Below are 14,726 nucleotides of genomic sequence, written 5' to 3' on the forward strand. Positions count from 1 at the left end.
AAGGGAAAAAAAAAAAAAGGAGTGTGTAGATGAAATTCAGTTTAAACTTGTCCCCTTTACTGGTACTGAAAATTCTAGGTGCAGGTAACCTGCAGCACAGCCGCCGTAGCGTGTGCACCCTGCCCAAGGGAGAGCTGCAGCGAGGGACTTCTCTGCGGGCGGCGTGTTTCCAGCACCATCATACAATCCGTGGATTGCCATTGTCAGGAGTTCCCCTAACAGCAGGGACAATCCAATACCCTTCTTTCCCCTGAGAGGGGACACTTGTGAACATTGTTATTTTGGGGGGAAATGAGACATTTCCTCATATTTCATAATGTACAATGCATTCTTCATCATCGGCTCTATGTTTAGCCTGGGAAGCATAGTGTGAGAGAGTACTACAAGTACGAGAAGAGGAAAGGGTAATGGCAATCCTGCAGCCAGAAGTCTGCATTATTCTGACCTTCATATCTTCTATGTCGAGGCCGGGAAGCCGGAGCCCACTGCAGTGCTAGAATCCACATCCCTGAGATAGCGGATAACACCGGCCTCTGTGGGATGGCGTGAGAAGCCCACAGGGCCAGGCTGGAGCCGACTCTTGTTTTACAAACTGTTTGTGTTTGGTGCGTGAGGACTGGGCACAAAGCCATGGCACAATTACGGCCACAATGCCGCCTTTCTTCTATCGCTCGCACATAGAGGACAGCAGCTAATTGCCAGCTACTGCAGACAGGGCGAACACAGCAATATGATCGTCAAAGCCATCATTAACCCTGGTCAGGAAGACATGTGGGTGGTCTCAATGCAAATGCCACAATGTGGAGATTTGCATACATGTATACACAGGCTAAGGCCATCACTGTATGCTTTCCATATCAGCACAAAGCTTATTAAGCATCTTGCATTGATCTGCAGTTCCATAGTCATTTACATCCAGAGCTGCATTCATAATTCTGCTAATCACTACTGACATCTGGAAAGCATTATGATTTTTACAAGTAACATGTAAGCGAATGGAAATTCAGAGAGGATACTTTTACATCACTGAACTCACAGCTCAGTACACGAGCAGAAATCCGGAACGCAGTGGATGATAATGGCGTAAGGAATTATGGAAGGCCAGATCAGCATGGGGTAAGGAAATTATACAGACAACTAGATGGAGGGTGGTAATGTCACAATGGGGGCAGGCTTTGCAGCGTTGAGATTGTCGGTGTCTGACCGTGTACAGAGCATACCACAGCTCTTGGGCAGGGGAGGAAGCAAAAGACAATACTGACATTACAGCAGGAGATTGCAGAGGATACAATATTGTTTAAAAACAGTCAGTGAAATATTTTACTTGACAAAAGAAATCCTCTGTGATCCCTGCTGTAATGTCAGTATTATCTTTTGCTTCCTCCCCTGACCAGGAGATGTGGTATGCTTTCGTTCATGGGAAAACCCCTTTAAAGGGAAGGTGCCACCAGTTTTCTTGTATTTTGTTTTTTTGTGAAATTAAGCTTAAAATAGTAATTAAAATGTATTAATGCAATGTTTGCACTGTTTGCAAACATTTCTTTATGAAAAATATTATATATTTTTCTACAAATATACATATTTACCACTAGGGGGAGCATTTTCCGTTTAGACCTCAAGCAGCTATAGTGAGATTTAGCAGCTCTGCCCCAGGGATATTAGACCACCCAAAAGGGGAGGGAAATGGTGATGTCAGCAGTTACTGCCCCAATTTTGCTTCTAACAGTAAGAATGAAGAGCAGCATCACAGGGCAGCACCATTTTGTGTGTGATTGCCCTGTGATCTGCTATCACCAGCAGTTACTGCATCAGAGGCACAGCTTGTTTACAGAGGAGCAGAACACAGTGGGCTCAGCAGCATTTTTTGTGAATAACATCCTTGCCATCCCCCTTCCCCCACATTAATCCCTGTCCTGTCAGCTGCCCTCACTGCTCTCTCTCTCCAGGTGTCACCTTCCTCTCTGCAGGCTGTGAGTGCAGCTTACAGGAGATCACAGGGACTGTGTGTGAGGGGGAGGGGGAGACATGGCAGGAGAAACACACAGGGCAGCGTGTGAGGAGCAGAGGACGTGTGCCTGCTTGGAGTACAGAGGGCTTCTTCTGTCCTGCGATAGAGAGCACAGGGCTATAATAAAATGGCAGCTAGTCACACCTACAGCAGTGAGTTGTGCAGCCCCCAGAGGCGTGCCCAGCTCACTGCTACTGCTGCTGCAATGTTACAGATAGGGTCCGTGCTGGTCTATTATCTCCTATGTCCATGGGGTGCCGTAATCTGACACTGATAGTGCCCTGCTACTGCTGCAAAACCAAAATGTCAGCCCCCAGTGCATTCTTTAAACTCATATAACACATGAAATCTGTTTCACATGCATTTCAAACTTGCTTATAGCAGCATGTTATGCTACATTACAGTGATTTATTAATGACCTACAAACGCGGTACCTTCCCTTTAATGTGACCGGCTTCCTCTGCCTGTAGACACGTCGCGCATCTTCCGCCGGCCTCAACTGAATGATTCACTGCGCCTTCACACAGGAGTAGTAAGTCAGACCGCTGCCATCTTTGTGCAGACAGATAGCGGCGGTCACATTAAAACTGCGCATGCGCTCCTCCTGTACAAAGATGGCAGCGGTCAGTGAATCATTCGGCTGATCTCAGCGGCGGTGTGTTTGCGAAGGTGTTCCGCTGGTGGTACTGCACAAGAGGCTGGTACCACCAGCAGTTTCCATGTTGAGACACCCATCACTTGAGTGTCCTAATATGGCAGTCGGTAAACTTCTGCAACTTGGAATTCTGGAATCCGGACACATTTGGACGGAACAGGATGTGAAGACATTACAAGTAGTGATGAGCGAATATACTCGTTATTCAAGATTTCTCGAGCACGCTCGGGGGTCCTCCGAGTATTTTTTTAGTGCTCGGAGTTTTAGTTTTTCTTGCCGCAGCTGAATGATTTACATCTATTAGCCAGCACTAAAAAAAAAATGCTCGGAGGACCCCCGAGCGTGCTTGGGAAATCTCGAGTAACGAGTATATTCGCTCATCACTAATTACAAGGTAAGTATATATTAAGATAAGTATACGATTGATTAAGGGTAGGGAGAGAAACAAAAATAGAATTTTCAGGCCTGAGTATAGTTTCTGCATTTATTGACAGCACATTGGCTTTGACACACTGCATGGCTTACAGCTAAGCACTAGACATCAGAAGGTCTGGATATAGTTCCACCACAAGCCATAAAGCCTGTCATGCTGCAATTTCCATACAACAAACCTCATTAAAATACAAGTTCATCCAGTGTAGGAGAATAATTCTGTGATGCAAAGAATGTGAAGGGCCTTTCGTGTTGGTACACGTGCATAAACTCCGCTCAGCGGAGATTCCCAAGTGGAGTATTTGCAGCAGATTTTTCTTTACGAAAAAAAAAAAATACTGCGTAAAATACGCACTTTTTTGGACATGCTTTTAGGTGCACATTTTCTGTTAGGAGCTACAAGGGTAAACTAGACAACTCAGGGTTGTTTGCAGGTGGCTAGGAGAGAAAATGTACACTGTACTCATTGCATTTCTTAGTCCCTCTGTCAGTCTCTCTACAACCGGACACCTCGTCCCATGTTAATCCTGCAGCCTGTTAATGCAAATGGCCAGATTATACATAGGAGGGCAAAAGGCCAAGCAAGCCATTTAGGTTCCAGCAAAGTTGAGTACAGGGATTCATTTTCTTTTTTTTCCCCCTTTCAAGACTTGCAAATCTTAAAAGGGAGTACTCCAGAGAGGAGGGATAGAGATATGATAAATACATATATTTATCATATCTCTATCCCTATATATACATACAGTGGTGTTCAAAAGTCCTGCATAGGATAAATTGATTAATTTTTAAGTTTTAAACGTTTTCTGTCGAATATCTTCGATGCCAATATGGCATACATATAGTTTTGTTCAGAATACAATTTTGCATTCTCTCCCAGTAATATTTTTAGCTTTTGAAGCAGTTTTGCCTGAAATTATTGCAACAATATGGGAATCGAAAGCAGAACTAAACATTGTACAGCTTCAGATCCAAAATTAGCCAATCACAGATGAGGTTCTTGTGACCAATCATAACCGGGATATGGCAGCCAATCACATTGCATGACATTGCATCACATCTGCTGCATTGTTATTTTGTTTTATCTGTTGGTCTATCTAGTGAATCATACTGTACAGTTTTATGATGGGAGCCTTCAGATTTTTGTCAGCGGAGGATCGTGTGCGAGTTGTGGTGCTACATGAAGAGGGTTATACTGGCCCCCAGATCGCAAGGAAGGTCGGCTGTAATCAGAGTACAGTCGTAAGAATTTTGCAGAAACATAAGCAGCTTGGAATCACCCAGGACAGGCCCAGATCTGGTCGGCCCAGAAAGTCAACTAAAAGGGAGGATAGAGTACTGATAAGAACATCCCTTGCCAATCGAAAGCTCACCTCTCCTCAGCTTCTGCGAGAATGGCAAGAAAAGTGCAATATTGAGGTAGCAACATCAACTGTTAGGAAGAGATGTTTGGAAGCAGGATTGAGAGGGTGCAAGGCCCGAAAGAAGCCATTGATGACAGCCAGACAAAGGCGAAAACTGTGGGCACTGAAATATTTAAAATGGAGGAAGGAGGAGTGGGAAAAAGTGCTATTTAGTGATGAAAGCACTTTTTGCATTTTAGGAAATGATGGCAAGTCTTATGTGAGAAGGTTCCCACATGAAGAGTACAAGCCAGAGTGTGTGAGCTCCTCTGTGAAACATCCGAAGAATGTAATGGTCTGGGGCTTCATTTTGGGGAGGGTATGGTTAATGCAAAAAAATACATAGACATCCTTAATAAGAAAATGCTGCCTTCTGCTCAACACTCTGAATTAAATAAAAAATAATAAATCTTAAAAAGTAAAATTTAAGTCTGTGTGAACTTGCATTAGAAGTTAGTGAACTTAGAAACCTGTTCCACCATTCTACACACTGTACTGGTGTAGGTATGGTTATGCTGTAAAAAAAAAAAAAAAAATCAAAAATTTGCATACCATAACAAATTATACACTTGGGACATTCAAAAGTGAGTATGGCATACAATGAGGGATTACAAAAACATGTATGTTCCACCAGTTTCACTGTAGAGATGCAGAAGTATGAAACATAGTTTTCTTCACGCCTATGCAGGACTTTTGAACACCAAGATATAGTCCGGACACTTCTCAGGCTGGTTGTTACTCACAGAGCACTCTCACTGAGTTTGCATCTCAGCTTCAGGAAAATGGCCGCCGCGATCTCCATCTGCGCACGCGCGGCCTCAGGAAGATGGCCGCCCCCACCGATGACAAGGGTAATAGCGCAGATCGCGCGCTTTTACTTCACCTGCGCGCAGTGGATTCGGCACTTGGACATGCGCACACCACTCCGCCACCAACGGAAAGCTGGGGAAGAAACAGCGATGTCACCACGCCCACCTGACCTGACCAGCCTGATTGACAGGCGAAAACGGCGACTTTGGTAATGTATTTCGCAGCATAGGTGGGGAATCAGGGTACACTACATACACTATTGTAACGCACAGCGCAGGCCCTATTTAACAGTATTTTTATCTCAATCTGAAAAAACGGGGTGACAGGTTCCCTTTAAATGCATGTATGTTTGGATAAAAAAACTTTGGCAACTGAGTTTCAGTAAAATTGTTGTCTTCTGTGTTGCACTGTCTATAGCTGGCTGCGGAATGAGTTAATTGTGAATCTGTCGGTCCAATGGGAGAGCTTCTAACTTTATTCTGCATTTCTGAGCGCCTTTCAGCAAGTGTAAGACCACAGACCCACATTAAAGATGAATGTGCAGGGAAGCAGAAAAAAAAATTATATAAAAGCCAAACTTCAAAATATTCAATGAAATTAACTCACGAAAATAAATGCAAGTATTTGGGGCTAAAAATTAAGCATACATAGCAAAAAAAATAGATGTCCATAAGGGAACAACCCCTTTGATCTACAGCAAAGACCTGGAGGTTTGCTGTAAGTTTTCACTTACCCACTGAAGTCAGTTGGTAAGCCTGTACAGCATACATGTCAATTTCCAAGCAGACTTTTCTTGCACCCAGTGTGAACATATCCTATGACTTAACTCTTCCCAATATTGTGAAGCTAGCATGTCACACCTACAGAAAAGAAGGTTTCATGTCTTACTGCCTGCGAGTCCTGTGTGAGGTTGATGCAAAGTACAACTCTACACAAGCATTTTATCACCAGTACGTCACCCATCTGAGCACAAACAATGTCGGACAGCAGCTTAAAGGATGCACATGGGCCCTGGAGAAAAAGCTTCACCATTACCGACCAATGATCCAATGACTGACTACATCATACTGTACAAGACTTAGAAAGTATAGAAACTTCAAGTATACTGGTAGGCAATGGCTAACAATATGTAGTACCTAAGCCCCCATCGCAGCCATCATCCTTATGCCACTGCTGATGAGCGCAGTTTGCCCTAGAGACATGGCATTATCCTTATGCCACTGCTGATGAGCGCAGTTTGCCCTAGAGACATGGCATTATCCTTATGCCACTGTTGATGAGCGCAGTGTGCCCCACAGATATGGCATTATCCTTATGCCTCTGCTGATGAGCGCAGTGTGCCCCAGAGACATGTCATTATCCTTATGCCACTGCTGATGAGCGCAGTGTGCCCCACAGATATGGCATTATCCTTATGCCTCTGCTGAAGAGCACAGTGTGCCCCAGAGACACGGCATTATCCTTATGCATCTGCTGATGAGCGCAGTGTGCCCCAGAGACACGGCATTATCCTTATGCCTCTGCTGATGAGCGCAGTGTGCCCCACAGATATGGCATTATCCTTATGCCACTGCTGATGAGCGCAGTGTGCCCCAGAGACACGGCATTATCCTTATGCCTCTGCTGATGAGCGCAGTGTGCCCCAGAGACACGGCATTATCCTTATGCCTCTGCTGATGAGCGCAGTGTGCCCCACAGATATGGCATTATCCTTATGCCACTGCTGATGAGCGCAGTGTGCCCCAGAGACACGGCATTATCCTTATGCCTCTGCTGATGAGCGCAGTGTGCCCCACAGATATGGCATTATCCTTATGCCTCTGCTGATGAGCACAGTGTGCCCCAGAGACATGGTATTATCCTTATGCCACTGCTGATGAGCGCAGTGTGCCCCAGAGACATGGCATTATCCTTATGCCACTGCTGATGAGCGCAGTGTGCCCCAGAGACGTGGCTATACAGGACTGTTCTGATGAACATTAAGGCTTTACTTACTATTCTAAGACGAGGATCACTTCACTTGCCGTTTCATACACTTCATACAGCTTGATGACCCAAGGGTTGTCTTTAGCCAGCTCCAAGACTGCAATCTCATGCAGGATTTCCATACGACAGTCCTGGCCCTTTCTCCGCTTTCTCATAATCTTTGCTGCAAACTCTTTCTCGGTTTCTTTTTCAATACATTTTCGGACCACAGCAAATTTTCCTCTAAAACGAGAGAAATAAAATATTGGTTTAAACAATTTGTATGTTCTGTTTTAATGATGTACCACAAAGCCCCTCTAAGGTTCAAAACTGCATTCAACCACAAAATATTCCAAGTTCCTTAGTCAAGTACAGATATACATGCGCCTTTAGTTCGCCAATATTCTTGAGATTGCGTCCTCACCTACCTTCGAATTATTCTGAGTTTTCAGTAGTCATTAAAAGACATTACAGGGCAGGTTAATTAAAGGAATCCATTAATGTCCACAAAATCTAAACTTGCAGATATGGGGTTAATCTACAGGTTAATGGCATTTTGAAGCTGCTTGGCCACTGCACTTAAAGCCAGCTACCAGGAGGAAATTAACTATTTTTCCCAGAAGCCTCCGGCTTTCAGTCATTCAATCACCGCTCCGTATACTGCTAGTGGTGGCTGTAAGCAGTGAGCACGCCCCAGCACAGACTGCCTGCTGAGCACTCATGTGCTACAGAGAACAGTCATTCAATGTGCTGGGGAATGCTTACAGCCACCGCACACTGTATACCGAGTGGTGACTGTAGCTGCGTCGACCGCACCTCTGACTGAAAGCTGGAGGAGGAATATAGTTAATTTCTTCCTAGTAGCCAAGCTTTCAGTACAGCGGCGGCACAGCTTTAGAACACTATTAACCTACAGATGTGTAACAAAATTCTGCCATACAATCCCAGGTTCAGACGATGTTACTCTAATGTGTATGGGGGCCCTAAGCATTTCCACCCCAGTGCTGGATTCACAGCTACACTGCTCAGAATTGCTGTATAATGTAGAAGCTACAGTCATGCTAGAGAGAAAGGAGAGCAGGAACTTATATTCTCCAATCACGCAGTGTATTGGGGGGCATCATACCGGTTAGCGTCCTCCCACTAAGGGAAAACTGGCAATGAGTTGGAGTGTGCAAGTCATGATTTCCTAGGGTACGTGTTCAACAAACTGTGCAGCAGCCATGTCTCCATATAACAGGACTCTGAGTAGCTGCCATTTCCTCCCTACAACAGATGGCTATACACAAGGACATAAAGAACAAATAGCTAAAAATAAATAAATCTTGAAATATTGAGAGAAAAAAAAAAAGGGATCACCGGTCCTACAGGTAGAACTGAAGAGATCCTGTGGTGTACGAGACAGGTCAGTCCCCGGATTCATGGAATGTAAACCCGCTTTTGTCCTGCACATTGCTGTGGCATGAAGTCATGCCGGCCTTAGCAGCATTATATGCTGACCTACTTCTAGGCAAACACTGATTAGCACATTGCATGCCTGAGAGGACGGAAGCACGCTGCTAAAGTACAAAGCCATATGGTTGCCAAGTTCTCCAGACTACTGAAGCTTATCATTTCCAGACAGAGGAGTCAAGGCAATAAATTAAAAAATGCACATGCAACCTTTACAGCTCCCAATATCGGCCGGGCACCCTCATGATACAGGCAGGCAGGACTCTACACATTTCATGTCCAGCAAGGTCATACATAGCTATCAAAAAAAAAAGTTTTATTTCTTTTGTCCCATGCTCTATCACACTATGGTTGCAAAATCAGCTTAGGAATTTTACCTAAGCTTACAGGTGCTTCTCACAAAATTAGAATATCAACAAGTGAATTTATTTCAGTCCTTCTATACAAAAGTGACACTCGTTATAGAGTCATTACAAACAGAGTGATCTATTTCAAGTGTTTATATCTGTTAATATTGATGATTATGGCTTACAGCCAATGAAAACCCAAAAGTCATTATCTCAGTAAATTAGAATGCTGTATAACACCAGCTTGAATAATGATTTTAAATCCAAAATATATGTTCAGTAAATGCACTCAATACTTGGTCGGAGCCCCTTCTACAACAAATACTGCATCAATGCGGCGTGGCATGGAAGCGATCAGCCTGTGACACTGCTGAGGTGTTATGGAAGCCCAGGTTGCTTTGATAGCAGCCTTCAGCTCGTCTGCATTGTTGGCTCTGGTGTCTCATCGTCCTATTGCCAATACCCCATAGATTCACTATGGAGGGGGGTCAGGTGCAGGGCTGTGGAGTCAGAGCCCATTTTGGTGGTGTCATGGAACTTGAGGAGTCAGAGGTTTGGCTTACCGACTCCACAGCCCTGGTAAGGCGAGGAGAATTTGCTGGCCAATCAAGCACCGATACTGCGGTTTTTAAACCAGGTATTGGTACTTTTGGCAGTGTGGACAGTTGCCATGTCCTGCTGGAGAATGAAATTTCCATCTATATGAATGGCCTTTCCCTAATCCTTTCAAGGCTGCGGATATCCCATTTGCTTGTGCTCCTTTTTCTACCATACTTTTTCCTTCCACTCACCTTTCCATTAATATGCTTGGATCAGCTTCTTTAGCAATGATCTTTTGTGGCTTGCCCTCCTTGTGGAGAGTGTCAATGACTGCCTTCTGGACATATGTCAAGTAAGCAGTCTTCCCCATGATTGTGGAGCCTACTGAAACAGACTAAGGGACCTTTTTAAAGGGACACTGTCACCTGAATTTGGAGGGAACAATCTTCAGCCATAGAGGCGGGGTTCTTTGGGTGTTTGATTCACCCTTTCCTTACCCGCTGGCTGCAATATTGGATTGAAGTTCATTCTCTGTCCTCCGTAGTACATGCCTGCACAAGGCAAGATTGCCTTGCGCAGGTGTGTACTATGGAGGACAGAGAATGAACTTCAATCCAATATTGCAGCCAGCATGCAGCCAGCGTGTAAGGAAAGGGTGAATCAAACACCCCAAAACCCCGCCTCCATGGCTGAAGATTGTTCCCTCCAAATTCAGGTGACAGTGTCCCTTTAAATGCTCAGGATTCCTTTGCAGGTGTTATTGTTAAGTATTCTAATTTACTGAGATAATGACTTTTGGGGTTTCATTGGCTGTAAGCCATAAGCATCAACATTGACATAAATAAACACTTGAAATAGATCACTCTGTTTGTAATGACTATATAATACATGAGTTTTCACTTTTTGTATTGAAGAACTGTAATAAATTAACTTTTTGATTATATTCTAATTTTGTGAGAAGCACCTGTAACTTGATCGTCCTCCCTCATGCTTTGCAGGTCTGCCTGTTCAGGTTGACTGCTTTGTATAGATTATACTTTAGAACAAGCTTGAATTAAATCAATTAAAATTGGGTTCATAACCAACAAGCAGCAAATAAAAGAATAGGATAGTAAATGAATAGGATAGTAATTGAATTTCAGATACACATCACACTGTAAGGAACCTCAAAGAAGGAGTTGGGTGAGGGACAAAAATCCTGTAAGGAGGTATTGCTTCCTGGAAACAGACCTAGTTCACCTTTCTGTAGTTGCCATGTAAGGCCATGTTCACACCTGTGTCATGGCTTCTGTCGCCATACTGCTGTGTCTTGTCTAACATCAGCTGGATCCAAATAAGGCTAATTTCACACTAGCGTTAACTGCAATCCGTCACAATGCGTCGTTTTGCAGAAAAAACGCATCCTGCAAAAGTGCTTGCAGGATGCGTTTTTTTCCCATAGACTTGTATTGACGACGCATTGCGACGGATTGCCACACGTCGCATCCGTCGTGCGACGGATGCGTCGTGCTTTGGTGGACCGTCGGGAGCAAAAAACGCTACATATAACGTTTTTTGCTCCTGACGGACCGCTTTTTCCGACCGCGCATGCGCGGCCGGAACTCCGCCCCCACCTCCCAGCACCTTACAATGGGGCAGCGGATGCGCCGGAGAAATGCATCCGCTGCCTCCGTTGTGCAGTGCGTTAAACGCTAGCGTCGGAATCTCTGCCCGACGCATTGCGACGGGGAGATTCCGACTCTAGTGTGAAAGTAGCCTTAGACGCTGTTTCAGAAGTGGGTCATTTTGAAGTGCAGGATAGGAATACATGCTCAGCTACTTTGTACTTTTTCTGCAATGGATCATTATGGCAGACGGATGCCACATCATCCATCCTGACAGTAGCTACTGCTGAGCACATCGCATGAGTGTACGCACCCGACAGTAGCTACTGCTGAGCACATCGCATGAGTGTACGCACTTGACAGTAGCTACTGCTGAGCACATCGCATGAGTGTACGCACTTGACAGTAGCTACTGCTGAGCACATCGCATGAGTGTACGCACTTGACAGTAGCTATTGCTGAGCATATTATCGCATGAGTGTAGGCACCTGACAGTAGCTACTGCTGATCATATCGCATGAGTGTAGGCACCTCACAGTAGCTACTGCTGAGCATATTATCGCATGAGTGTACGCACCTGACAGTAGCTACTGCGGAGCATATTATCACATGAGTGTACGCACCTGACAGTAGCTACTGCTGATCATATCGCATGAGTGTAGGCACCTGACAGTAGCTATTGCTGAGCATATTATCGTATGAGTGTACGCACCTGACAGCTACTGATGAGCATATTATCATCTGAGTGAATGCACAGTAACCTGTCAATGGCTACTGCTGAGCATATATTATCACACGAGTGAATGCAGAGTGCACTTAGTCTAAAGTGAAAGAACCTGCAGACTGTGAGCCCTCGCGGGCAGGGTCCTCCCTCCTTATGTACTCGTGTGCCTTGTTATCTGCTCATGTTTAATGTATTTGTCTATATTTGCCCCGTATTCACATGTAAAGCGCCATGGAATAAATGGCGATATAAAAATGTATAATAATAATAAAATAATAACTTCCACTTCCCATGTGGCTGAGCCTAAACAGGATGCAAATATACAGCGTGGTAAGTACCGTATTTCACGGACTAGGATGCACTCCCCCCCCCCCCAAACCCCCCAAAAAATGGGAGGAAAAATCGGGGGGGCGGGGGGAAGGTCGCGGTGGTTGTCATAGCCGGAGCGTATGCTTACCGGGGGAGGGAGGGGTAGTTGTGGCAGTGGAATAGCTGCGTCCCTTCCTCAGGGTATCGGCGGCAGAAGAGGTGTGGCGATGCTGAGGCTCAGTGTCTGCAGTGCGGCGTGCATCGCAGGTTTCCCTGCGGCCATCTTCCAGAAGCAGTGGGCTGCCGGAGGCGGCACTTGTGCAGACTGAGATCTCGGCGACCCTTGGCTTTATGAAAATAGCCACTGGAGATTGCCATTTTCCTGCAGCCAAGGGCCGCCGAGATCTCAATCTGCACAAGCGCCTTAGTAAGATGGCGGCCGAGAAACCGGTGATACACACTGCTCGCCTTGGCAGCGTCTCCACATTTTTTTTTGTCGGCATCTTGAGGAAGGGACCCTGCAGCATCGCACCGCTGGGATAACAAGTGACTGCAGCTTTGCCCCACTTCTGCTGCCGCCAGCTTCCTGAGGAAGGGACTATGCGTTTCGTGACCCAGTTCTACCACCGCCGGCCCTCAGGAAAGATACCTTAAAAATTCAGACAATAAGACGGACCCCAAAATAAATAAATACATTTCTGCCATTTTCCACCCCAAAATTGGGGTGCATCTTATAGTCTGAAAAATACGGTAAGTATATGATACACTGCCGATTTTGCAAGTTTTCACACCTACAAAGAATGGAGAGGTCTTTTTATCGTAAGTATACTTTAACTGATTGAAACTAAATTTCATACTATTGCATGAAATAAGTATTTGATCACCCACCAACCAGCAAGAATTGTGGCTTTCACAGACCTGTTAGTTTTTCTTTTAGAAGTCCTCCTACTCTTCACTCATTACCTGTATTAAGTGCACCTGTTTACCTCACTAAAAGACATCTGTCCACACAATCACACTCCAACTTCTCCACCATGGCCAAGACCAAAATCCTGTCTAAGGACACCAGGGACAAAGTTGTTGACCTGCACAAGGCTGGGATGGGCTATGGAATAATAGGCAAGCAGCTTGGTGAGAAAGCAACAACTGTTGGCACAATCATTAGAAAATGGAAGAAAAACAAGATGACTGTCACTCTTCCTCGGTCTGGGGCTTCATACAAGATCTTGCCTCATGGGGTAATGATTCTGAGAAAGGTCCGGAATCAGCCCAGGACAACACAGGAGGACCTAGTCAATGACTTGAAGAGAGCTGGGACCACAGTCTCAAACATTACTGTTAGTAACACACTACATCATCATGGATTACAACCTTGCAGGGCATGCAAGATCTCCCTACTCACGCCAGCACATGTTCAGGCCAGTTTGCAGTTCACCAATGATCATCTGGATGATCCAGAGGAGGCATAGGAGAAGGTCATGTGGTCAGATGAAAGCAAAATAGAACTTTTTGGTATTAAGTCCTCGTGGCATGCTTGGAGTAGGAAAAGGGACGAGTACAACTCCAAGAACATCTTCCCAACCGTGAAGCATGGTGGGGGAACCTCATACTTTGGGGGTGCTTTTCTGCAAAGGGGACAGGACGACCGCAAGAAGCATTTCAAGGTCCTGGAGTGACCTAGCTGTTGTGCAAACTTGGTCAAGAACTACAGGAAACATCTGACCACTAACTGCAAGCAAAGGTTTCTGTGCCAAAATATTAACCCCTTCATGACCCAGCCTATTTTGACCTTAAAGACCTTGCCGTTTTTTGCAATTCTGACCAGTGTCCCTTCATGAGGTAATAACTCAGGAACGCTTCAATGGATCCTAGCGGTTCTGAGATTGTTTTTTCGTGACATATTGGGCTTCATGTTAGTGGTAAATTTAGGTCAATAAATTCTGTGTTTATTTGTGATAAAAACGGAAATTTGGCGAAAATTTTGAAAATTTCGCAATTTTCACATTTTGAATTTTTATTCTGTTAAACCAGAGAGTTATGTGACACAAAATAGTTAATAAATAACATTTCCCACACGTCTACTTTACATCAGCACAATTTTGGAAACAAAATTTTTTTTTGCTAGGAAGTTATAAGGGTTAAAATTTGACCAGCGATTTCTCATTTTTACAACGAAATTTACAAAACCATTTTTTTTAGGGACCACCTCACATTTGAAGTCAGTTTGAGGGGTCTATATGGCTGAAAATACCCAAAAGTGACACCATTCTAAAAACTGCACCCCTCAAGGTGCACAAAACCACATTCCAGAAGTTTATTAACCCTTCAGGTGCTTCACAGCAGCAGAAGCAACATGGAAGGAAAAAATGAACATTTAACTTTTTAGTCACAAAAATGATTTTTCAGCAACAATTTTTTTATTTTCCCAATGGTAAAAGGAGAAACTGAACCACGTACGTTGTTGTCCAATTTGTCCTGAG

The 14,726-nt window shown here is 44.6% G+C and overlaps 1 protein-coding gene across 1 annotated transcript in view; it reads right to left on the reverse strand.

Annotated features, from left to right (window-relative positions):
- The window catches only part of STK17A (serine/threonine kinase 17a), a 51,785-nt gene that overhangs the window by 20,778 nt on the left and 16,281 nt on the right, over positions 1-14,726 (reverse strand). The window contains exon 3 of the mRNA XM_069730182.1: positions 7,301-7,513. Within this exon, the coding sequence (XP_069586283.1) occupies positions 7,301-7,513 (213 nt within the window). The remainder of the gene's footprint in view (positions 1-7,300; positions 7,514-14,726) is intronic.

The sequence above is a fragment of the Ranitomeya imitator genome, chromosome 6 (assembly GCF_032444005.1).
Source record: "Ranitomeya imitator isolate aRanImi1 chromosome 6, aRanImi1.pri, whole genome shotgun sequence".
NCBI lineage: Eukaryota > Metazoa > Chordata > Amphibia > Anura > Dendrobatidae > Ranitomeya > Ranitomeya imitator.